A 24,663-nucleotide genomic window follows, 5' to 3' on the forward strand; every position below is an offset into this window, starting at 1 on the left:
CATGTGACGGGGGGAACCTGGGGGACAGTGACGGGCGGAGCGCAGTGCGCAGCTGCAGGGGCGGCGGTTAGGGACCTGTAACATCCGGAGGGTGAGGACAAACCACGGACCAGCAGAGGGCGCTGTGCACGAGGGTGAGGACAAACCACGGACCAGCAGAGGGCGCTGTGCAGGAGGGTGAGGACAAACCACGGACCAGCAGAGGGCGCTGTGCAGGAGGGTGAGGATAAACCATAGACCAGCAGAGGACGCTGTGCAGGAGGGTGAGGATAAACCACGGACCAGCAGAGGACGCTGTGCAGGAGGGTGAGGATAAACCATAGACCAGCAGAGGGCGCTGTGCAGGAGGGTGAGGATAAACCACGGACCAGCAGAGGACGCTGTGCAGGAGGGTGAGGATAAACCACGGACCAGCAGAGGGCGCTGTGCAGGAGGGTGAGGATAAACCATAGACCAGCAGAGGGCGCTGTGCAGGAGGGTGAGGATAAACCACGGACCAGCAGAGGACGCTGTGCAGGAGGGTGAGGATAAACCACGGACCAGCAGAGGGCGCTGTGCAGGAGGGTGAGGATAAACCACGGACCAGCAGAGGGCGCTGTGCAGGAGGGTGAGGATAAACCACGGACCAGCAGAGGGCGCTGTGCAGGAGGGTGAGGATAAACCACGGACCAGCAGAGGGCGCTGTGCAGGAGGGTGAGGATAAACCACGGACCAGCAGAGGGCGCTGTGCAGGAGGGTGAGGATAAACCACGGACCAGCAGAGGACACTGTGCAGGAGGGTGAGGATAAACCACGGACCAGCAGAGGGCGCTGTGCAGGAGGGTGAGGATAAACCACGGACCAGCAGAGGGCGCTGTGCAGGGGGGTGAGGATAAACCACGGACCAGCAGAGGACGCTGTGCAGGAGGGTGAGGATAAACCACGGACCAGCAGAGGACACTGTGCAGGAGGGTGAGGATAAACCACGGACCAGCAGAGGGCGCTGTGCAGGAGGGTGAGGATAAACCACGGACCAGCAGAGGGCGCTGTGCAGGGGGGTGAGGATAAACCACGGACCAGCAGAGGACGCTGTGCAGGAGGGTGAGGACAAACCACGGACCAGCAGAGGACGCTGTGCAGGAGGGTGAGGATAAACCACAGACCAGCAGAGGGCGCTGTGCAGGAGGGTGAGGATAAACCACGGACCAGCAGAGGACGCTGTGCAGGAGGGTGAGGATAAACCACAGTCCAGCAGAGGGCGCTGTGCAGGAGGGTGAGGATAAACCACGGACCAGCAGAGGACGCTGTGCAGGAGGGTGAGGATAAACCACGGACCAGCAGAGGACGCTGTGCAGGGGGGTGAGGATAAACCACGGACCAGCAGAGGACGCTGTGCAGGAGGGTGAGGATAAACCACGGACCAGCAGAGGACGCTGTGCAGGAGGGTGAGGATAAACCACGGACCAGCAGAGGACGCTGTGCAGGAGGGTGAGGATAAACCACGGACCAGCAGAGGACGCTGTGCAGGGGGGTGAGGATAAACCACGGACCAGCAGAGGGCGCTGTGCAGGAGGGTGAGGATAAACCACGGACCAGCAGAGGGCGCTGTGCAGGAGGGTGAGGATAAACCACGGACCAGCAGAGGGCGCTGTGCAGGAGGGTGAGGATAAACCACGGACCAGCAGAGGGCGCTGTGCAGGAGGGTGAGGATAAACCACGGACCAGCAGAGGGCGCTGTGCAGGAGGGTGAGGGCAAACCACGGACCAGCAGAGGGCGCTGTGCAGGAGGGTGAGGATAAACCACAGACCAGCAGAGGGCGCTGTGCAGGAGGGTGAGGATAAACCACAGTCCAGCAGAGGGCGCTGTGCAGGAGGGTGAGGATAAACCACAGTCCAGCAGAGGGCGCTGTGCAGGAGGGTGAGGATAAACCACAGACCAGCAGAGGGCGCTGTGCAGGAGGGTGAGGATAAACCACAGTCCAGCAGAGGGCGCTGTGCAGGAGGGTGAGGATAAACCACGGACCAGCAGAGGACGCTGTGCAGGAGGGTGAGGATAAACCACGGACCAGCAGAGGACGCTGTGCAGGGGGGTGAGGATAAACCACGGACCAGCAGAGGACGCTGTGCAGGAGGGTGAGGATAAACCACGGACCAGCAGAGGACGCTGTGCAGGAGGGTGAGGATAAACCACGGACCAGCAGAGGACGCTGTGCAGGAGGGTGAGGATAAACCACGGACCAGCAGAGGACGCTGTGCAGGGGGGTGAGGATAAACCACGGACCAGCAGAGGGCGCTGTGCAGGAGGGTGAGGATAAACCACGGACCAGCAGAGGGCGCTGTGCAGGAGGGTGAGGATAAACCACGGACCAGCAGAGGGCGCTGTGCAGGAGGGTGAGGGCAAACCACGGACCAGCAGAGGACGCTGTGCAGGAGGGGGAGGATAAACCACAGACCAGCAGAGGGCGCTGTGCAGGAGGGTGAGGATAAACCACAGTCCAGCAGAGGGCGCTGTGCAGGAGGGTGAGGATAAACCACAGTCCAGCAGAGGGCGCTGTGCAGGAGGGTGAGGATAAACCACGGACCAGCAGAGGACGCTGTGCAGGAGGGTGAGGATAAACCACAGTCCAGCAGAGGGCGCTGTGCAGGAGGGTGAGGATAAACCACAGTCCAGCAGAGGGCGCTGTGCAGGAGGGTGAGGATAAACCACGGACCAGCAGAGGACGCTGTGCAGGAGGGTGAGGATAAACCACGGACCAGCAGAGGACGCTGTGCAGGGGGGTGAGGATAAACCACGGACCAGCAGAGGGCGCTGTGCAGGAGGGTGAGGATAAACCACAGTCCAGCAGAGGGCGCTGTGCAGGAGGGTGAGGATAAACCACAGTCCAGCAGAGGGCGCTGTGCAGGAGGGTGAGGATAAACCACGGACCAGCAGAGGACGCTGTGCAGGAGGGTGAGGATAAACCACGGACCAGCAGAGGACGCTGTGCAGGGGGGTGAGGATAAACCACGGACCAGCAGAGGACGCTGTGCAGGAGGGTGAGGATAAACCACGGACCAGCAGAGGACGCTGTGCAGGAGGGTGAGGATAAACCACGGACCAGCAGAGGACGCTGTGCAGGAGGGTGAGGATAAACCACGGACCAGCAGAGGACGCTGTGCAGGGGGGTGAGGATAAACCACGGACCAGCAGAGGGCGCTGTGCAGGAGGGTGAGGATAAACCACGGACCAGCAGAGGGCGCTGTGCAGGAGGGTGAGGGCAAACCACGGACCAGCAGAGGGCGCTGTGCAGGAGGGTGAGGATAAACCACGGACCAGCAGAGGACGCTGTGCAGGAGGGGGAGGATAAACCACGGACCAGCAGAGGGCGCTGTGCAGGAGGGTGAGGATAAACCACGGACCAGCAGAGGGCGCTGTGCAGGAGGGTGAGGATAAACCACGGACCAGCAGAGGACGCTGTGCAGGGGGGTGAGGATAAACCACGGACCAGCAGAGGACGCTGTGCAGGAGGGGGAGGAAAAACCACGGACCAGCAGAGGGCGCTGTGCAGGAGGGGGAGGATAAACCACGGACCAGCAGAGGGCGCTGTGCAGGAGGGTGAGGATAAACCACGGACCAGCAGAGGACGCTGTGCAGGAGGGTGAGGACAAACCACGGACCAGCAGAGGGCGCTGTGCAGGAGGGAGAGGACAAACCACGGACCAGCAGAGGACGCTGTGCAGGAGGGTGAGGATAAACCACGGACCAGCAGAGGACGCTGTGCAGGAGGGTGAGGATAAACCACGGACCAGCAGAGGACGCTGTGCAGGAGGGTGAGGATAAACCACGGACCAGCAGAGGACGCTGTGCAGGAGGGTGAGGATAAACCACGGACCAGCAGAGGACGCTGTGCAGGAGGGTGAGGATAAACCACGGACCAGCAGAGGGCGCTGTGCAGGAGGGTGAGGATAAACCACGGACCAGCAGAGGGCGCTGTGCAGGAGGGTGAGGATAAACCACGGACCAGCAGAGGGCGCTGTGCAGGAGGGTGAGGATAAACCATAGACCAGCAGAGGGCGCTGTGCAGGAGGGTGAGGGCAAACCACGGACCAGCAGAGGGCGCTGTGCAGGAGGGTGAGGATAAACCACGGACCAGCAGAGGGCGCTGTGCAGACAGAAATGGGAGGAAAGAGCAAGTCAGTATCACACAGGAGAGGATTAGATACACGGCTCAGCAGACAGTATCACACAGGAAAGGATTAGATACACGGCTCAGCAGACAGTATCATACAGGATAGGATTAGATACACGGCTCAGCAGACAGTATCACACAGGAGAGGATTAGATACACGGCTCAGCAGACAGTATCATACAGGAGAGGATTAGATACACGGCTCAGCAGACAGTATCACACAGGAGAGGATTAGATACACGGCTCAGCAGACAGTATCACACAGGATAGGATTAGATACACGGCTCAGCAGACAGTATCACACAGGAGAGGATTAGATACACGGCTCAGCAGACAGTATCACACAGGATAGGATTAGATACACGGCTCAGCAGTCAGTATCACACAGGAGAGGATTAGATACACGGCTCAGCAGACAGTATCACACAGGATAGGATTAGATACACGGCTCAGCAGTCAGTATCACACAGGAGAGGATTAGATACACGGCTCAGCAGACAGTATCACACAGGAGAGGATTAGATACACGGCTCAGCAGACAGTATCACACAGGATAGGATTAGATACACGGCTCAGCAGTCAGTATCACACAGGAGAGGATTAGATACACGGCTCAGCAGACAGTATCACACAGGATAGGATTAGATACACGGCTCAGCAGTCAGTATCACACAGGAGAGGATTAGATACACGGCTCAGCAGACAGTATCACACAGTAGAGGATTAGGTACACGGCTCAGCAGACAGTATCACACAGGATAAGATTAGATACACGGCTCAGCAGACTGTATCACACAGGATAAGATTAGATACACGGCTCAGCAGACAGTATCACACAGGATAGGATTAGATACACGGCTCAGCAGACAGTATCACACAGGAGAGGATTAGATACACGGCTCAGCAGACAGTATCACACAAGAGAGGATTAGATACACGGCTCAGCAGACAGTATCACACAGGAGAGGATTAGATACACGGCTCAGCAGACAGTATCACACAAGAGTGGATTAGATACACAGCTCAGCAAACAGTATCACACAGGATAGGATTAGATACACGGCTCAGCAGACAGTATCACACAGGATAGGATTAGATACACGGCTCAGCAGACAGTATCACACAGGAGAGGATTAGATACACGGCTCAGCAGACAGTATCACACAAGAGTGGATTAGATACACAGCTCAGCAAACAGTATCACACAGGATAGGATTAGATATATGGCTCAGCAGACAGTATCACACAGGAGAGGATTAGATACACGGCTCAGCAGACAGTATCACACAGGAGAGGATTAGATACACGGCTCAGCAGTCAGTATCACACAGGAGAGGATTAGATACACGGTTCAGCAGACAGTATCACACAAGAGTGGATTAGATACACAGCTCAGCAAACAGTATCACACAGGATAGGATTAGATACACGGCTCAGCAGACAGTATCACACAGGAGAGGATTAGATACACGGCTCAGCAGACAGTATCACACAGGAGAGGATTAGATACACGGCTCAGCAGACAGTATCACACAGGATAGGATTAGATACACGGCTCAGCAGACAGTATCACACAGGAGAGGATTAGATACACAGCTCAGCAGAGAGTATCACACAGGAGAGGATTAGATACACGGCTCAGCAAACAGTATCACACAGGATAGGATTAGATACACGGCTCAGCAGACAGTATCACACAGGAGAGGATTAGATACACGGCTCAGCAGACAGTATCACACAGGAGAGGATTAGATACACGGCTCAGCAGACAGTATCACACAGGAGAGGATTAGATACACGGCTCAGCAGACAGTATCACACAGGACAGGATTAGATACACGGCTCAGCAGACAGTATCACACAGGAGAGGATTAGATACACGGCTCAGCAGACAGTATCACACAGGAGAGGATTAGATACACGGCTCAGCAGACAGTATCACACAGGAGAGGATTAGATACACGGCTCAGCAAACAGTATCACACAGGATAGGATTAGATACACGGCTCAGCAGACAGTATCACACAGGAGAGGATTAGATACACGGCTCAGCAAACAGTATCACACAGGAGAGGATTAGATACATGGCTCAGCAGACAGTATCACACAGGACAGGATTAGATACACGGCTCAGCAGACAGTATCACACAGGAGAGGATTAGATACACGGCTCAGCAGACAGTATCACACAGGATAGGATTAGATACACGGCTCAGCAGACAGTATCACACAGGAGTGGATTAGATACACAGCTCAGCAAACAGTATCACACAGGATAGGATTAGATACACGGCTCAGCAGACAGTATCACACAGGACAGGATTAGATACACGGCTCAGCAGACAGTATCACACAGGATAGGATTAGATACACGGCTCAGCAAACAGTATCACACAGGAGAGGATTAGATACACGGCTCAGTAGTCAGTATCACACAGAATAGGATTAGATACACGGCTCAGCAGATAGTATCACACAGGAGAGGATTAGATACACGGCTCAGCAGACAGTATCACACAGGAGAGGATTAGATACACGGCTCAGCAGACAGTATCACACAGGAGAGGATTAGATACACGGCTCAGCAGACAGTATCACACAGGAGAGGATGAGATACACGGCTCAGCGGACTGTATCACACAGGATAGGATTAGATACACGGCTCAGCAGTCAGTATCACACAGAATAGGATTAGATACACGGCTCAGCAGACAGTATCACACAGGAGTGGATTAGATACATGGCTCAGCAGACAGTATCACACAGGAGAGGATTAGATACACGGCTCAGCAGTCAGTATCACACAGGATAGGATTAGATACACGGCTCAGCAGACAGTATCACACAGAATAGGATTAGATACACGGCTCAGCAGACAGTATCACACAGGAGTGGATTAGATACACGGCTCAGCAGACAGTATCACACAGGAGAGGATTAGATACACGGCTCAGCAGACAGTATCACACAGGAGTGGATTAGATACACGGCTCAGCAGACAGTATCACACAGGAGTGGATTAGATACACGGCTCAGCAGACAGTATCACACAGGATAGGATTAGATACACGGCTCACTATACAGTATCACACAGAAGAGGATTAGATACACGGCTCAGCAGACAGTATCACACAGGAGAGGATTAGATACACGGCTCAGCAGACAGTATCACACAGGAGAGGATTAGATACACGGCTCAGCAGTCAGTATCACACAGAATAGGATTAGATACACGGCTCAGCAGACAGTATCACACAGAATAGGATTAGATACACGGCTCAGCAGACAGTATCACACAGGAGTGGATTAGATACACGGCTCAGCAGACAGTATCACACAGGATAGGATTAGATACACGGCTCACTATACAGTATCACACAGAAGAGGATTAGATACACGGCTCAGCAGACAGTATCACACAGAAGAGGATTAGATACACGGCTCAGCAGTCAGTATCACACAGAATAGGATTAGATACACGGCTCAGCAGACAGTATCACACAGGAGTGGATTAGATACACGGCTCAGCAGACAGTATCACACAGGAGTGGATTAGATACACGGCTCAGCAGACAGTATCACACAGGAGTGGATTAGATACACGGCTCAGCAGACAGTATCACACAGGAGAGGATTAGATATACGGCTCAGCAGACAGTATCACACAGGAGAGGATTAGATACACGGTTCAGCAGACAGTATCACACAGGATAGGATTAGATACACGGCTCAGCAGACAGTATCACACAGGAGAGGATTAGATACACAGCTCAGCAGACGGTATCACACAGGAGAGGATTAGATACACGGCTCAGCAGACGGTATCACACAGGATAGGATTAGATACACGGCTCAGCAGTCAGTATCACACAGGATAGGATTAGATACACGGCTCAGCAGACAGTATCACACAGGAGAGGATTAGATACACGGCTCAGCAGACGGTATCACACAGGATAGGATTAGATACACGGCTCAGCAGACAGTATCACACAGGATAGGATTAGATACACGGCTCAGCAGACAGTATCACACAGGAGAGGATTAGATACACAGCTCAGCAGACAGTATCACACAGGAGAGGATTAGATACACAGCTCAGCAGACAGTATCACACAGGATAGGATTAGATACACGGCTCAGCAGTCAGTATCACACTGGATAGGATTAGATACACGGCTCAGCAGACAGTATCACACAGGATAGGATTAGATACACGGCTCAGCAGACAGTATCACACAGGATAGGATTAGATACACGGCTCAGCAGACAGTATCACACAGGAGAGTATTAGATACACGGCTCAGCAGACAGTATCACACAGGAGAGGATTAGATACACGGCTCAGCAGACAGTATCACACAGGAGAGGATTAGATACACGGCTCAGCAGACAGTGTCACACAGGATAGGATTAGATACACGGCTCATCAGACAGTATCACACAGGAGAGGATTAGATACACGGCTCAGCAGACAGTATCACACAGGAGAGGATTAGATACACGGCTCAGCAGACAGTATCACACAGGATAGGATTAGATACACGGCTCAGCAGACAGTATCACACAGGAGAGGATTAGATACACGGCTCAGCAGACAGTATCACACAGGAGAGGATTAGATACACGGCTCAGCAGACAGTATCACACAGGAGAGGATTAGATACACGGCTCAGCAGACAGTATCACACAGGAGAGGATTAGATACACGGCTCAGCAGTCAGTATCACACAGGAGAGGATTAGATACACGGCTCAGCAGACAGTATCACACAGGAGAGGATTAGATACACGGCTCAGCAGACAGTATCACACAGGAGAGGATTAGATACACGGCTCAGCAGACAGTATCACACAGGATAGGATTAGATACACGGCTCAGCAGACAGTATCACACAGGAGAGGATTAGATACACGGCTCAGCAGACAGTATCACACAGGAGAGGATTAGATATATGGCTCAGCAGACAGTATCACACAGGAGAGGATTAGATACACGGCTCAGCAGACAGTATCACACAGGATAGGATTAGATACACAGCTCAGCAGACAGTATCACACAGGACAGGATTAGATACACGGCTCAGCAGACAGTATCACAGGATAGGATTAGATACACGGCTCAGCAGACAGTATCACACAGGAGAGGATTAGATACACGGCTCAGCAGACAGTATCACACAGGAGAGGATTAGATACACGGCTCAGCAGACAGTATCACACAGGAGAGGATTAGATACACGGCTCAGCAGACAGTATCACACAGGATAGGATTAGATATATGGCTCAGCAGACAGTATCACACAGGAGAGGATTAGATACACGGCTCAGCAGACAGTATCACACAGGATAGGATTAGATACACGGCTCAGCAGACAGTATCACACAGGAGAGGATTAGATACACGGCTCAGCAGACAGTATCACACAGGAGAGGATTAGATACACAGCTCAGCAGACAGTATCACACAGGAGAGGATTAGATACACGGCTCAGCAGACAGTATCACACAGGATAGGATTAGATACACGGCTCAGCAGACAGTATCACACAGGAGGGGCTTAGATACAGACAGCTCTGGGGTGCGTTGGACGTCCTGTGTTTTCGGCGGGTGGGCGTCAGATCTCTCTGTTTGGGGTCCGGACCCTGCGGGATTTGTCGGTCGCTGCAGTCGGGTACTCGGCCTCTGTATACAGCTGTATCTATAGCCGGGGCTCACTGAGGAGCGATACTCTGCAGAGGGACTGATGACTCGCACTGTGCAAGAAGTGATGATCTGCAGGATTATATATGATGAGATGACGTACACTTGTTACCAATAATGATGTGATGCTCTGCAGCTTTACTTATCAGTTAATATTTTATGAATGGCGATGCTCTGCAGGTGATGGGGCAGGATGTTCTGCAGGTGATGGCTGATGAATGGCGATGCTCTGCAGGTGATGGGGCAGGATGCTCTGCAGCGGTGCTGTGTTTTGCATATGATGCAATACTCTGCAGTTGATGAGAAGTGACGCTCTGCGGCTACAGCTCTAACAAACAGGTCTTGTTGCGCTGCGCTGTTTACCGCTCTGGAGTGACCCCGCCTGGCGGCTGCCAGGAATGTGGAGGTGATGTGTCTGCTGCGCCCGCTGCCCCCCATCACATCTCTCCGGAGGCCCCTGACGGTGAGTGACCGCTGACAGCCGGGATCCTGGGGTATATGGGGCTGTCAGTGCAGGGGCCCCTCTGTGCGAGCAGCGGCGGGGCCCCTGTATATGCCGCTCAGGCAGAAGGGATCAGAGTATTCTAGTAATTGGGATTACAACTCCCATCGTGTTATGTAGGATGTGAGAGTTGTGAGACGTCTGTACGGACACCATGCTGCCGACCGTCCTCCTCCTCAGCGTCTCCCTCCACCTGCTCGGTGACAGCGCGGCGCAGGTGAGTCCTCCAGAGGTAAGTGACAACTGCACGAGGGTCTCCGGGGGGCTACCAGTGCCGAGAGCAAGTTCACAGCTGATCCTTAATGACTGACACACAATGTATCACTACTCCCATCATCCCTATCACACAATGTATCACTACTCCCATCATCCCTATCACACAATGTATCACTACTCCCATCATCCCTGACCCCGGAGCTCACAATCTAATCTCCTATCACACAATGTATCACTACTCCCATCATCCCTGACCCCAGAGCTCACAATCTAATCTCCTATCACACAATGTATCACTACTGCCACCATCCCTGAGCCCAGAGCTCACAATCTAATCTCCTATCACACAATGTATCACTACTCCCATCATCCCTGACCCCGGAGCTCACAATCTAATCTCCTATCACACAATGTATCACTACTCCCATCATCCCTGACCCCGGAGCTCACAATCTAATCTCCTATCACACAATGTATCACTACTCCCATCATCCCTGACCCCGGAGCTCACAATCTAATCTCCTATCACACAGTGTATCACTACTCCCATCATCCCTGATCCCAGAGCTCACAATCTAATCTCCTATCACACAGTGTATCACTACTCCCATCATCCCTGACCCCAGAGCTCACAATCTAATCTCCTATCACACAGTGTATCACTACTCCCATCATCCCTGACCCCGGAGCTCACAATCTAATCTCCTATCACACAATGTATCACTACTCCCATCATCCCTGACCCCGGAGCTCACAATCTAATCTCCTATCACACAGTATATCACTACTCCCATCATTCCTGACCCCGGAGCTCACAATCTAATCTCCTATCACACAATGTATCACTACTCCCATCATCCCTGACCCTGGAGCTCACAATCTAATCTCCTATCACACAATGTATCACTACTCCCATCATCCCTGACCCCAGAGCTCACAATCTAATCTCCTATCACACAATGTATCACTACTCCCACCATCCCTGAGCCCAGAGCTCACAATCTAATCTCCTATCACACAATGTATCACTACTCCCATCATCCCTGACCCCGGAGCTCACAATCTAATCTCCTATCACACAATGTATCACTACTCCCATCATCCCTGAGCCCAGAGCTCACAATCTAATCTCCTATCACACAATGTATCACTACTTCCATCATCCCTGACCCCAGAGCTCACAATCTAATCTCCTATCACACAATGTATCACTACTCCCATCATCCCTGACCCCCAGAATGTAATCTCCTATCACACAGTGTATCACTACTCCCATCATCCTCAGGTTTACATACTGTGTGGAGAGTGGGGTGAGACCCCCATTGCTGGCTGTTGTGACTTTGGGGTGCATGTTGTGGGGTCTCAGTGGATCGGGCAGTATCAGTGTCAGCGCTCTGTACCCTCAGGTCTGCCCCGAGCAGCGGGAGGCTCTCAGAGTCCTGCGCCAGGTCCAGAAGCTGCTCACCGACCACGAGGCCTCGTACCTGCGGGGGGTGCGGACGCTCAGCAGACGACTGAACCAGCTGCGGGGGCAGCTGCAGAGACGGGAGGATAAAGGTGGGTGCTGTCCCCACCCCCGTCACCTGCCTGCTGACTGTCTCCTCACGGAGGTTTCTTTCCACCGCAGATTCCTGTCCACAGCTGAAGCCGCCACGTCACGGTCGGATCCTGGGCAGAAAGCTGAGGCCGGGGCACGAGCTGCACGTCCTGTGTGACCCCGGCTACCAGCTGAGCGGCTCCGAGTCCAGGACCTGCACGGACAACCAGACCTGGAGCGGCCAGCCGGCCGTCTGCAGCGGTAACAGCGGGCGGGTGGCAGAGGGTGCGGGGGCCCAAGGATCAGGCGTGGAGCCTCAACATAGGAAACATGACCGTGTGCAAGGCAGTACAGACCCCAATGCATTAGCTCACGGCCCCCCATATAACCAAAAAAGAGCCCCCCCCACACTCCCCATCAGGCACAGGCTCAAGACCCCTAGAGACCAGTTCTCGGTCCTGTGGCGGACTGACATTACAGGAGCCCGGAGGTCGGAGCCAGGACTCGGCGCTGTGAGAAGGGGGCTGGCTGACTAAGGCAAGCTAGCGCCATCACGGCTGCTGTACAGACTGAGCAGGGGGCTGGCTGACAATGATGCTGTGTGTGGAGCAGCCCGGCTGCCAGCCCCCTGCTCAGTCTGTACAGCAGCCGTGATGGCGCTAGCTTGCCTTAGTCAGCCAGCCCCCTTCTCACAGCGCCGAGTCCTGGCTCCGACCTCCGGTGATGTCAGTCCGCCACATGACTGAGAACTGATTTGCTCAGCCAGGTTGTGGGAGCTAAGGTCTTCTGCAAGTTGGATTTAAGGGGAGCGACAAAGCAAAACGTTCCTCCTCAGGAACTCCTGAAGCTTCTCCCCCACTAAAGGTACCAAACTGTGGGTGATAACCGTTTGCATCGAAGAACGGTGACCTGCCGGTGGATTCTTGACGATGATTATTAATGGCTAATTCTGCCAGCGGTAGGTAGGATGCCCAATCCTCCTGATTTTCGGAGACGAAACACCTGAGGTAGGTCTCCAAATTCTGATTGACACGCTCGGTCTGTCCATGTGACTGAGGGTGGGAGGCAGAGGAAAAGAACAGCTGCACCCCCAGTCGAGAACAGAATGCCTTCCAGAACTTGGAAACAAACTGGGTCCCCCGATCTGACACCACATTGGAGGGAATCCCGTGAAGCTTCACAATCTCATTTATGAACACCTGAGCAAGTGTCTTGGCATTGGGAAGTGCCGGTAATGCGACAAAGTGAACCATTTACTGAACCTACAACCACCACAACCACCGTTTTGCCTGCAGAAACCAGTAGGTCAGTAATAAAAACCATGGACCAGTGTGTCCATGGCCTACTAGGGATAGGTAGCGGAAGAAGAGTAGCAGACAGACGGGTATGTGAAATCTTAGAAAAAGTGCAAATACTACAAGCAAATACGTGTTCAATCACATCCCAATGCAATCCCGGCCCCCAAAAACAACGAGAGAGGAGGTCCGCGGTGGCCTTACCACCTGGATGCCCAGCAAGCACAGAGTTGTGATGTTCCTTGATTACTTTGTGGTGCAGATCAGATGGTACAAATAACTTTCCTGAAGGGCAGGAGGCCGGGGCGTCACCCTGAGCCTCCAGCACCTCACCCTCCAGTTCAGCAGACAATGCCGCAATGACTACCCCCTTCTGTAGTATCGGGGCAGGGTTCTCATGGTCACCACCACCAGGGAAGCTCCGGGACAAAGCATCTGTCTTGATATTTTTGATCCCTGGACGAAAAGTGACAACAAAATTGAACCTAGTAAAAAACAGGGACCATCTGGCTTGCCTAGGGGTGAGACGTTTAGCTGACTGGAGATAGGACAGGTTCTTATGGTCAGTGATAACAGTAATAGGATGGACAGCCCCTTCCAACCAGTGTCGCCATTCCTCGAACGCCAATTTGATCGCCAAAAGTTCCCTATTACCCACGTCATAATTTCTCTCACCCGAAGACAATTTCTTAGAAAATACAACACAGCCCCAACCCCGACATCAGACGCATCGACCTCCACAATAAAGGGCTGGGAAACATCGGGTTGACTGAGTATAGGGGCTGTGGTAAAATGATTCTTAAAGGAAGAAAAAGCCTGGAGGGAGGCATCCGACCATTAGGAAAAATCAGACCCCTTCTTAGTCATGTCAGTAAGGGGTTTCACTATAACAGAGTAATTTTGGATGAATTTCCGGTAAAAAATTAGTGAAGCCCAGAAAACGTTGTAGAGCCTTCAGGTTCTCGGAACGGGCCCAATCAAGGACTGCACGGATCTTCTCCGGATCCATCTGAAAACCTGAAGATGACAACAAGTACCCCAAAAACTGCACCTCCTGAATGGCAAAAACACATTTTTCCAGTTTGGCATAAAGTTTGTTATCCCTTAATATCTGGAGCACCTGCTTAACATGCCCCCGATGTGTCTCAAAATCAGGTGAGTAAACCAAAATATCATCCAGATAGACCACCACAAACCTCCCCACCAAATGATGGAAAATATCATTAATGAAATGCTGGAATACCGCAGGAGCATTGGTCAAACCGAAAGGCATAACCAGACTCTCGATGTGCCCCTCAGGAGTATTGAACGCAGTTTTCCATTCATCCCCCTCTCTGATTCTAACCAGATTGTAGGCTCCCCTTAAATCCACCTTGGAGAAGACCTTAGCTCCCACAACCTGGCTGAACAAATCAGGAATCAGAGGAAGAGGGTATGGATCACGGATGGTAATTTGATTTAATTTCCGGAAATCTAAACAGGGACGTAGACCGCCATCTTTTTTTCTACACAAAGAAGAACCCTGCCACCACGGGTGAAGATGAGGGTCTGATATATCCCTTCTCCAGACTTTCCACAATGAAATCCTTCATGGCTTGTCTCTCAGGGCCAGAAAGATTATGTAATGCACACGCCCGGACTGACTGGCGTGTGCGTGTTTAGTGATTCCACTGTGCCATGAACCGGAGAGTGCCTGGAGGGGCGTAACTAAGTATCTGCCCGATCCGACCAAGGTCGCACGACGGCATAAGACGCCAGTGCACCAGGGTCTACTCCAGGTCAGACTCCGGACATGGCTGTTGACCCACACCGGGGAATACAGGAACAGACAGACTAGAGCGCAGGCTGGGTAGGGTCCAGTACAGACTGGGAGACAAATTCGGAGCCGCAGATGCGGTAAACAAACAGAGTAAAGCGAAACCGCAGGTGCGGTAGACAAGGCTGAGCAGAGCAGAACCGCAGACGCAGTAGACAAGGCAGAGCAGAGCAGAACCGCAGACGCAGTAGACAAGGCTGAGCAGAGCAAAGCCGCAGACGCGGTAGACAAGGCTGAGCAGAGCAGAACCGCAGACGCGGTAGACAAGGCTGAGCAGAGCAGAACCGCAGACGCGGTAGACAAGGCTGAGCAGAGCAGAACCGCAGACGCTGTAGACAAGGCTGAGCAGAGCAAAGCCGCTGACGCGGTAGACAAGGCTGAGCAGAGCAAAACCGCAGACGCGGTGGACAGGGCTGAGCAAAGCGAAACCGCAGACGCGGTGGACAGGGCTGAGCAGACAAGAACCGCCGAAGCGGCAAGCAAGGCAGAGCGGAGGGGACAGGGCTCTGTTCACACGGAACAGACTAGAAGGGAAAGGCAGAACCAGATACACACAGGATACTTGCAATGAAGTAGCGAGTGGACTCTAAACTCACAAACGGGAGTACAGAGACAACGAGTAGGAGATAGGTACGGGATCAGATTCTGCAAGAAAAGGGAAGGTACGGACATAGAGAAAAACAGGTAACAGGCTAGGAGAGTATACAGACAAGAACAGGCAAGATACAGGAACAGGTCTAGGTATGCGGCCCCTAGAAGGCGGAAAGAACAGGCTAGGAGCGTGTTCACACTGGCCTGGAAATACAGCCTCCAGGATAGGCAGAAGACAACAGGCTAGAGAGCGTGTACAGACTGCAGGTTAGAGTACACAGGTAGGACACAGTACAGACACGGGAACAAATACTGCAAGACAGGTAACATACACAGGACCTGGCATGTCAGAGACAAGAAGCCAACTGACAGGGCAAGATGCTCAGGCATGGGTTAATTGGAGCAGCTGGTTTAAATACCAGGTGACAGACAGCAATAGGCTGAGGACGCACAAGGGGTGTGACCCACAGCAGGTACAAAAAGCAGGAAGTGATCGGGCGCCGCCCTTAAGCAGCAGAAAGAGAAGCAAACAGACAGCATGGAGGGAAGCCAGGCTAGCAGACTGGACTGGAGATCAAGTGCGCGCTCTTGCACAGTGGGAGATGGACCACTATGCAAGGACGCCGCCAGGTATGTTACAGATTATACAGTCTGGACTTCGGTAGTTTAGCTCTGGGGGTCAGGTTAATAGGACAGTCATAAGCACGATGAGGAGGCAAATCCTGACACCCCCTCTCAGAAAAAACGTCCTCAAAACCAGACAGAAAAGCAGATGTTTCTGTAGAGACAGTAGAAAGGGAAATATCTAAACAGTTCTCATGGCAGTAATCTCCCCTTTCAATAATCTCCCCGTTTTGCCAATCCAGCAGCGGATTATGTCTAACAAGCCAAGGAATACCCAATACAATCGGTGTGGGAAGATTGTCCAGGACATAGCAAGGGATTATTTCACAATGAACCGACCAGACCCTCAGTTTTACAATATGTACAATCTGAGTAAACGCTTTCTGTGCAAGTGGCGCCGAGTCAATGGCAAAGATGGAAATAGGTTCAGCTAAAGTACAGCAAGGAAGACCATTAGTCTTTACAAACTCCATATCAACCATTCTGACCCCGACTCCACTGTCAACAAACACAGAAATGTTCTCGGTTTCACTCTCTAGCACCACCTCTGCTGTCAGGACAAGGCGGGAACTGCAGGTTGGCAACAAATGCACCCCTTGTTTATCCAACTCCAGACTACCAAGAGTTAATTAAGTCTCATTTTGTTTAGGAATTGAAGGACAGGTCCCAACAAAATGTCCCTTTTTCCCACAAAAAAACATACGCCTTTTTTCTTGCAAATCTCCGGGGATATGTATGATAAAGAGACACCCCCTAACTGCATGGGTTCCTCCACCTCCCCCAGTACTGGTTCACCCCCAGACCGCTCCCCCGGCAGAGATACACAACCCCTACAAGAAGACCCCGGAGAAGGTGGTCTCACCCGCCTATCCTAAAGGCGTCTATCCAGACGTATGGCCAAAGACATGGCAGCCTCCAAGGACTGAGGAGTTTCATATACAGCCAAGGCATCTTTCAACCTTTCAGTAAGACCCTCACAACATTGACTCCTAAGGGCTGAGTCCTTCCATTTGGAATCTGTTGTTCATCTACGGAATTGCGAACTGTATGTCTCCACTGACCTAATCCCCTGCTGAAGGCGACGTAGCCTGGACTCCACCAAGGAGACTCGGTCAGGGTCATCATAGATGAGGGCCAGAGCCCCGAAAAACCCCTCTACAGACTGGAAACAAACCGAACCCTGCGGTAACGAAAAGGCCCAGGACTGAGGATCGCCCTGCAGTAGAGAGATCACAATCCCCACCCGCTGCTCCTCATTACCGGAGGAGTAAGGACAACGTTTAAAATACAGTTCGCAGGCCTACCTACTTGTCCCTACCACCTGAAAACCTGTCCGGATGGGCAACCTTGGGTTCAGGCTGGACAGGCCTACCTGCAGAGACCCCCACATTGGCGACCTGTAGCCGTTGCTGAACCTCACAGCGGAGGTCATTCACCTCCAGAGACGGACAGCGCAGCTCCGCCACTGAACCTGTACCAAGGGAGAAAGGGGAAAAAAACACACGCCCAAAAACACACAAAAAAAATCCCCCAAGTGTCAGGTTTTTTTTTTGCCTTTTCAAAATGTGCTTGGCCGGCGATAATGTCACGCAAGGTGTGGGAAAGACTTAGTGCAACACAAAGGGAAGGGGGAAAGGGAGCCCAGACACTAGGGAAAGGGGGGGGGGGGGGGGGGAGTGGAGACCTCCTAGTCTGGTCTACTATCACCCTGTCTCCACTAACGTCCCTATATTGGTTCTTCACCAATCGCCGCACGCGTGCCTCGCCCTGTCTTTCCTGTGTCATTTGGCCCTGGCTAGGGAAGGGAGGGGGATGAGCGCTAGTCGATCCCCACTGACAACTAAAGACAACAAGGGGGAACAAGGGAAGATAGCTTAGCTTTTAGTCGACTTCAAAGAGATGAACACCCGTCCTCATAGCTCCAGAGAGGATGAAGAAATGCATTTGCTCGGAGCCTTCACAAAGGGTAATGTGAGTATCGCCGGCACCTCCCTCTAGCAGACAGCAGGTATCTATACACCCAGGCCAGGGTGTTAATTAGGCAGAGGAAGGTAGCCACTGGGTCCTAGAGAGACAGCGTCTAAGAAGGTGTCTGTAAAGCCAAACATAGAGATCTCCTGCAACCAACAGCAGAGCGACTGTCACTTCTGACACACCCGTGACAGGAGGGGACTGGCTGGGGAAGAGTGGGGAGAAGGGGGCAGGCTGAGGCTGGGATGGACCTGATCATTAATCAGAAGATACTGGAGTCATGGAGACCTGAACAGTGATGATGTCATAGTGGGCGGGGCCAGCCTACCTACCCTTGATTACATCCCTACGCTGTATGTAGATCCTGGGCAGTGATGTCATCAGCAGCGAGGAGGCAGATGAGTGGTTCGGTGACTGGCCGCCTCACTACAGACCCCAAGTATCAGTATAAGTTGCTGCCATCTTCATCCACACTGCCTGCGCGGTTCTGGGACCTCATGCTCCACATTGGCCCCTGGGGGGCTACAGCTGGAAGCAGCTTGTGGGTGGAGGGTCCTGGATGTTTTCACATGTTTTCTCTATCCGCAGAGCTGCCATCTCTGACCAACATGTCCTCGTCGCTGCGTCCGGCCCGATGCAGCACCGCGCAGGGAGTCCAGCACTGCGCCTGTGACCCCGGATACGTCATCCAGAGCGGGGGCCTCTGCCAAGGTAACCGCCCCCACCAGACTCCACTCCTTGTACATCAGACCCCCGAGCCTCACAAGGCCAAGACCCCCCCCCTTCCCCCACAGGGCCCAGACACCCCCCCCCGTGACCCCCGAGCCTCACAGTGACCAGAACCCCCCCCCCCCCCCTGCGTGACCCCCGAGCCTCACAGGGCCCATACACCCCCCCCCCGCGTGACCCCGTAGATGAAGTGATGGATGTTACTCGCCATTAGCAGACAGTGTGATCTGCTCCTCGCGCTGAGACCATCTGCAGCGGCACATCACACACTGCGGACCCCGTCTCACAGATGTTCTCACACTATTTAGGAACGTTCCCTGTCCATATAGGTTGTTGCAATGTATTGGTGGATCGGCAGCCAGTCGGCCCCTGCACTGACACCACCAGGGCTGGGCGGTGTCGTCCTCCTCTCATTCTGCCTCTTCTCCCTCCAGACATCGATGAATGTGGTTTGTACCAAGGAAAAGCCGGCTCTAAGCTCTGTGTGCACGAATGTGTGAACACGGCGGGGGCGTACCATTGTGTGTGTCCGCGGGGGTACCTCCTGGAGTCACAGCCCAACACTTGTAAAGGTAGGATGGCGGATGCGGGGTGGCGCACACGATGCGGCTCAGGGGTGGTCGGGACGCAGCTCCTCCCCGCGTCCTCTTCTCCTCACCGTGTCCTCTTTTCCAGATGTAGACGAATGTGTCTCCAAGGAGGCGGCATGTCCTGGAGGAGAACAATGCGTTAATCTCTATGGCGGCTTCACCTGCGTCCGGCCGGAGTGTCCCAAACCCAAGATGAACGCCACATATGTCAAGGTCTCCAGCCAGTGAGTATGAGCGGAGGAGAGGCGTGATGTCACCTGTGTGTGATGACGTCATCACACCTCTGGGGGGGCTCACATTCCCCGCAGTGCCCCCTGGTGTAGAGGCCCCTCGTATCAGCCCCACTGTATCTATGACAGCCAGTCCGGCAAGGCCGGGCACCGCGTCTTCCTCTTCGCTGCCGCCATCTGACCGCTTCTCCCTCCTGTCTCCATGCAGCCAATGTGAGCGGACCCCCTGCCCGGTGGGAAGCAGCGGCTGCCTGGACGCCCCCCACTCCGTCTCCTTCCACTACATCCCTTTACAGTCCCAGCTGCCGGTGCCCCGTGTCTTGTTCACCATGACGGCCCCCCGATCCCAGGCAGACAGCCAGCGCTTCACCCTGACCAGAGGCAAAGGGCACCGCGGCCTGGAGGTGCGACAAGCCGGCCGACACCGCGGAGAACTGCTCCTCACCAAGCCCCTGAGCGGCCCGGCCGAGGTCCAGGTGGACGTGGAGATGGCGGAGACGTCAGCGCAGGGGCCGCTGGGCCGGCACGTGTTCACCGTCACGCTACTCGTCTCGCAGTTCACCTTCTAGGGAGCCGGCGCCTGATGGGTTAATCTGCGCAGCACGGCTTTGGCACCAAAGAGTTAATCATAGCTTCGCAGCTCTGTGCCGAATGTACGGCCTGGTAAATAAACAAGCTTCATCCACTCAGGACCTGGTGTCGGGGTGAGAGGCAGGGGGTCTGGGGGCCACACCGGGGGAGGGGCGCTGCCATCACGGCAGGGTAACACAAGGACAGGAGGCGGCGGACAAAGGGCGGCTTGTGGAGGTGGTCAGATCCGGGAATAACACGACCCTGTGCCCAGAGCAACACGCCGAGGAGAGGTGGGAGACCAATGCCCCCCACCACAGACCAGCGGGCAACACACAGGAGAGGCAGCCGCCCGGTGCCCCCTGCCACAGACCAGCGGGCAACACGCAGAGGAGAGGTGGGAGACCAGTGCCCCCCGCCACAGACCAGCGGGCGACACACAGAGGAGAGGTGGGAGACCAGTGCCCCCCACCACAGACCAGCGGGCAACACGCAGAGGAGAGGTGGGAGACCAGTGCCCCCCGCCACAGACCAGCGGGCGACACACAGAGGAGAGGTGGGAGACCAGTGCCCCCCGCCACAGACCAGCGGGCGACACACAGAGGAGAGGTGGGAGACCAGTGCCCCCCGCCACAGACCAGCGGGCGACACGCAGAGGAGAGGTGGGAGACCAGTGCCCCCCGCCACAGACCAGCGGGCGACACGCAGAGGAGAGGTGGGAGACCAGTGCCCCCCGCCACAGACCAGCGGGCAACACGCAGAGGAGAGGTGGGAGACCAGTGCCCCCCGCCACAGACCAGCGGGCAACACGCAGAGGAGAGGTGGGAGACCAGTGCCCCCCGCCACAGACCAGCGGGCAACACGCAGAGGAGGTGGACGACCAGTGCCCCCCGCCACAGACCAGCGGGCAACACACAGGAGAGGTGGACGACCAGTGCCCCCCGCCACAGACCAGCGGGCAACACACAGGAGGGGTGGACGACCAGTGCCCACCACCACAGACCAGCGGGCGACACACAGAGGAGAGGTGGGAGACCAGTGCCCCCCGCCACAGACCAGCGGGCAACACGCAGAGGAGAGGTGGGAGACCAGTGCCCCCCGCCACAGACCAGCGGGCAACACGCAGAGGAGGTGGACGACCAGTGCCCCCCGCCACAGACCAGCGGGCAACACACAGGAGAGGTGGACGACCAGTGCCCCCCGCCACAGACCAGCGGGCAACACACAGGAGGGGTGGACGACCAGTGCCCACCACCACAGACCAACGGGCAACACACAGGAGGGGTGGACGACCAGTGCCCCCCACCACAGACCAGCGGGCAACACACAGGAGGGGTGGACGACCAGTGCCCCCCGCCACAGACCAGCGGGCAACACACAGGAGAAGTGGGCGACTAGTGCCCCCCGCCACAGACCAGCGGGCAACACACAGGAGGGGTGGACGACCAGTGCCCCCCGCCACAGACCAGCGGGCAACACGCAGAGGAGAGGTGGGAGACCAGTGCCCCCCGCCACAGACCAGCGGGCAACACGCAGAGGAGAGGTGGGAGACCAGTGCCCCCCGCCACAGACCAGCGGGCAACACGCAGAGGAGGTGGACGACCAGTGCCCCCCGCCACAGACCAGCGGGCAACACACAGGAGAGGTGAACGACCAGTGCCCCCCGCCACAGACCAGCGGGCAACACACAGGAGGGGTGGACGACCAGTGCCCACCACCACAGACCAACGGGCAACACACAGGAGGGGTGGACGACCAGTGCCCCCCACCACAGACCAGCGGGCAACACACAGGAGGGGTGGACGACCAGTGCCCCCCGCCACAGACCAGCGGGCAACACACAGGAGAAGTGGGCGACTAGTGCCCCCCGCCACAGACCAGCGGGCAACACACAGGAGGGGTGGACGACCAGTGCCCACCGCCACAGACCAGCGGGCAACACACAGGAGGGGTGGACGACCAGTGCCCCCCTCCACAGACCAGCGGGCAACACGCAGAGGAGAGGTGGGAGACCAGTGTCCCCCGCCACAGACCAGCGGGCAACACACAGGAGGGGTGGGAGACCAGTGCCCCCCGCCACAGACCAGCGGGCAACACACAGGAGAGGTGGGCAACCGGTGCCCCCCGCCACAGACCAGTGGGCAACACACAGGAGGGGTGGGAGACCAGTGCCCCCCGCCACAGACCAGCGGGCGACACACAGGAGAGGTGGGCAACCGGTGCCCCCCGCCACAGACCAGAGGGCAACACACAGGAGAGGCGGCCACCCGGTGCCCCCCGCCACAGACCAGCGGGCAACACACTGGAGGTGGGCAACCGGTGCCCCCCGCCACAGACCAGCGGGCAACACACAGGAGGGGTGGGAGACCAGTGCCCCCCGCCACAGACCAGCGGGCGACACACAGGAGAGGCGGCCGCCCGGTGCCCAAACTAACAGGTCGCAGCGGGCAACACACAGGAGAGGTGGGCGACCAGTGCCCCCCGCCACAGACCAGCGGGCGACCAGTGCCCCCCACCACAGACCAGCGGGCGACACAGGAGAAGTGGGCGACCAGTGCCCCCCGCCACAGACCAGCGGGCAACACGCAGAGGAGAGGTGGCCGCCCGGTGCCCCCCGCCACAGAGCAGTGGGCAACACACAGGAGAGGTGGGCGACGGGTGCCCCCCCGCCACAGACCAGTGGGCAACACACAGGAGAGGTGGGAGACCAGTGCCCCCCGCCACAGACCAGCGGGCAACGCGCAGAGAGGCGGCCGCCCGGTGCCCCCCACCACAGACCAGCAGGCAACACACAGGAGAGGTGGGCAACCAGTGCCCCCCGCCACAGACCAGCGGGCAACACACAGGAGAGGTGGGCAACCAGTGCCCCCCGCCACAGACCAGCGGGCAACACACAGGAGGAGTGGGTGACCAGTGCCCCCCGCCACAGACCAGCGGGCAACACACAGGAGGGGTGGGTGACCAGTGCCCCCCACCACAGACCAGCGGGCAACACACAGGAGGTGGGCAACCAGAGCCCCCCGCCACAGACCAGCGGGCAACACACAGGAGGGGTGGGCGACCAGTGCCCCCCGCCACAGACCAGCGGGCAACACAGGAGGGGTGGGTGACAAGTGCCCCCCGCCACAGACCAGCGGGCAACACACAGGCGGGGTGGGTGACCAGAGCCCCCCGCCACAGACCAGCGGGCGACACACAGGAGAGGTGGGCGACTGGTGTCCCCCGCCACAGACCAGCGGGCGACACACAGGAGAGGTGGGCGACTGGTGCCCACCACCACAGACCAGCGGGCGACACACAGGAGAGGTGGCTGCCCGGTGTCCAAACTGTAACAGGTCGGGCGACACACAGGAGGGGTGGGCGACCAGTGCCCACCGCCACAGACCAGCGGGCGACACACAGGAGGGGTGGGCAATCGGTGCCTCCCGCCACAGACCAGTGGGCGACACACAGGAGAGGTGGGCGATCGGTGCCTCCCGCCACAGACCAGTGGGCGACACACAGGAGAGGTGGGCGATCGGTGCCTCCCGCCACAGACCAGCGGGCGACACACAGGAGGGGTGGGCGATCGGTGCCTCCCGCCACAGACCAGCGGGCGACACACAGGAGGGGTGGGCAACCGGTGCCTCCCGCCACAGACCAGCGGGCGACACACAGGAGGGGTGGGCAACCGGTGCCTCCCGCCACAGACCAGCGGGCGACACACAGGAGAGGTGGGCAACCGATGCCTCCCGCCACAGACCAGCGGGCGACACACAGGAGGGGTGGGCGATCAGTGCCTCCCGCCACAGACCAGCGGGCGACACACAGGAGGGGTGGGCGATCGGTGCCTCCCGCCACAGACCAGCGGGCGACACACAGGAGGGGTGGGCGATCGGTGCCTCCCGCCACAGACCAGCGGGCGACACACAGGAGGGGTGGGCGATCGGTGCCTCCCGCCACAGACCAGCGGGCGACACACAGGAGGGGTGGGCGATCGGTGCCTCCCGCCACAGACCAGCGGGCGACACACAGGAGGGGTGGGCGATCGGTGCCTCCCGCCACAGACCAGCGGGCGACACACAGGAGGGGTGGGCGATCGGTGCCTCTCGCCACAGACCAGCGGGCGACACACAGGAGGGGTGGGCGATCGGTGCCTCCCG

At 56.2% G+C, this 24,663-nt stretch overlaps 1 protein-coding gene across 6 annotated transcripts; it reads left to right on the top strand.

The window, feature by feature from the left end:
• LOC141175873 (fibulin-7-like) lies at positions 1-20,641 on the top strand. 6 transcript variants are annotated; one of them, XM_073659842.1, is made up of 9 exons: positions 1-134; positions 10,086-10,313; positions 10,473-10,584; positions 11,975-12,125; positions 12,196-12,366; positions 18,991-19,113; positions 19,566-19,703; positions 19,807-19,945; positions 20,160-20,641. In XM_073659842.1, the coding sequence occupies exons 3-9, from the start codon at positions 10,507-10,509 to the stop codon at positions 20,518-20,520; spliced, it is 1,161 nt and encodes a 386-aa protein (XP_073515943.1). In that variant the 5' UTR covers positions 1-134; positions 10,086-10,313; positions 10,473-10,506; the 3' UTR covers positions 20,521-20,641. The 6 variants fall into 6 exon arrangements, with proteins under 6 accessions (XP_073515943.1, XP_073515944.1, XP_073515941.1 ...); XM_073659840.1 differs by having other exon boundaries at positions 6-134; positions 10,031-10,313; XM_073659841.1 differs by having other exon boundaries at positions 20-91; positions 10,031-10,313.
• The last annotated feature ends 4,022 nt before the right edge of the window (positions 20,642-24,663 follow it).

The sequence above is a fragment of the Phyllobates terribilis genome, unplaced genomic scaffold (assembly GCF_046119375.1).
Source record: "Phyllobates terribilis strain yellow unplaced genomic scaffold, ASM4611937v1 Scaffold_14__1_contigs__length_39327217, whole genome shotgun sequence".
NCBI lineage: Eukaryota > Metazoa > Chordata > Amphibia > Anura > Dendrobatidae > Phyllobates > Phyllobates terribilis.

What these genes read in the sequence shown, in the direction of transcription:
- LOC141175873 (XM_073659842.1), top strand. Translation starts at nt 10,507, where the DNA reads ATGCTGCCGACCGTCCTCCTCCTCAGCGTCTCCCTCCACCTGCTCGGT. An exon ending in GCAGAGACGGGAGGATAAAG is followed by an intron (nt 12,126 to 12,195) that starts GTGGGTGCTGTC and finishes TTTCCACCGCAG; the next exon opens with ATTCCTGTCCACAGCTGAAG. An exon ending in TATGTCAAGGTCTCCAGCCA is followed by an intron (nt 19,946 to 20,159) that starts GTGAGTATGAGC and finishes GTCTCCATGCAG; the next exon opens with CCAATGTGAGCGGACCCCCT.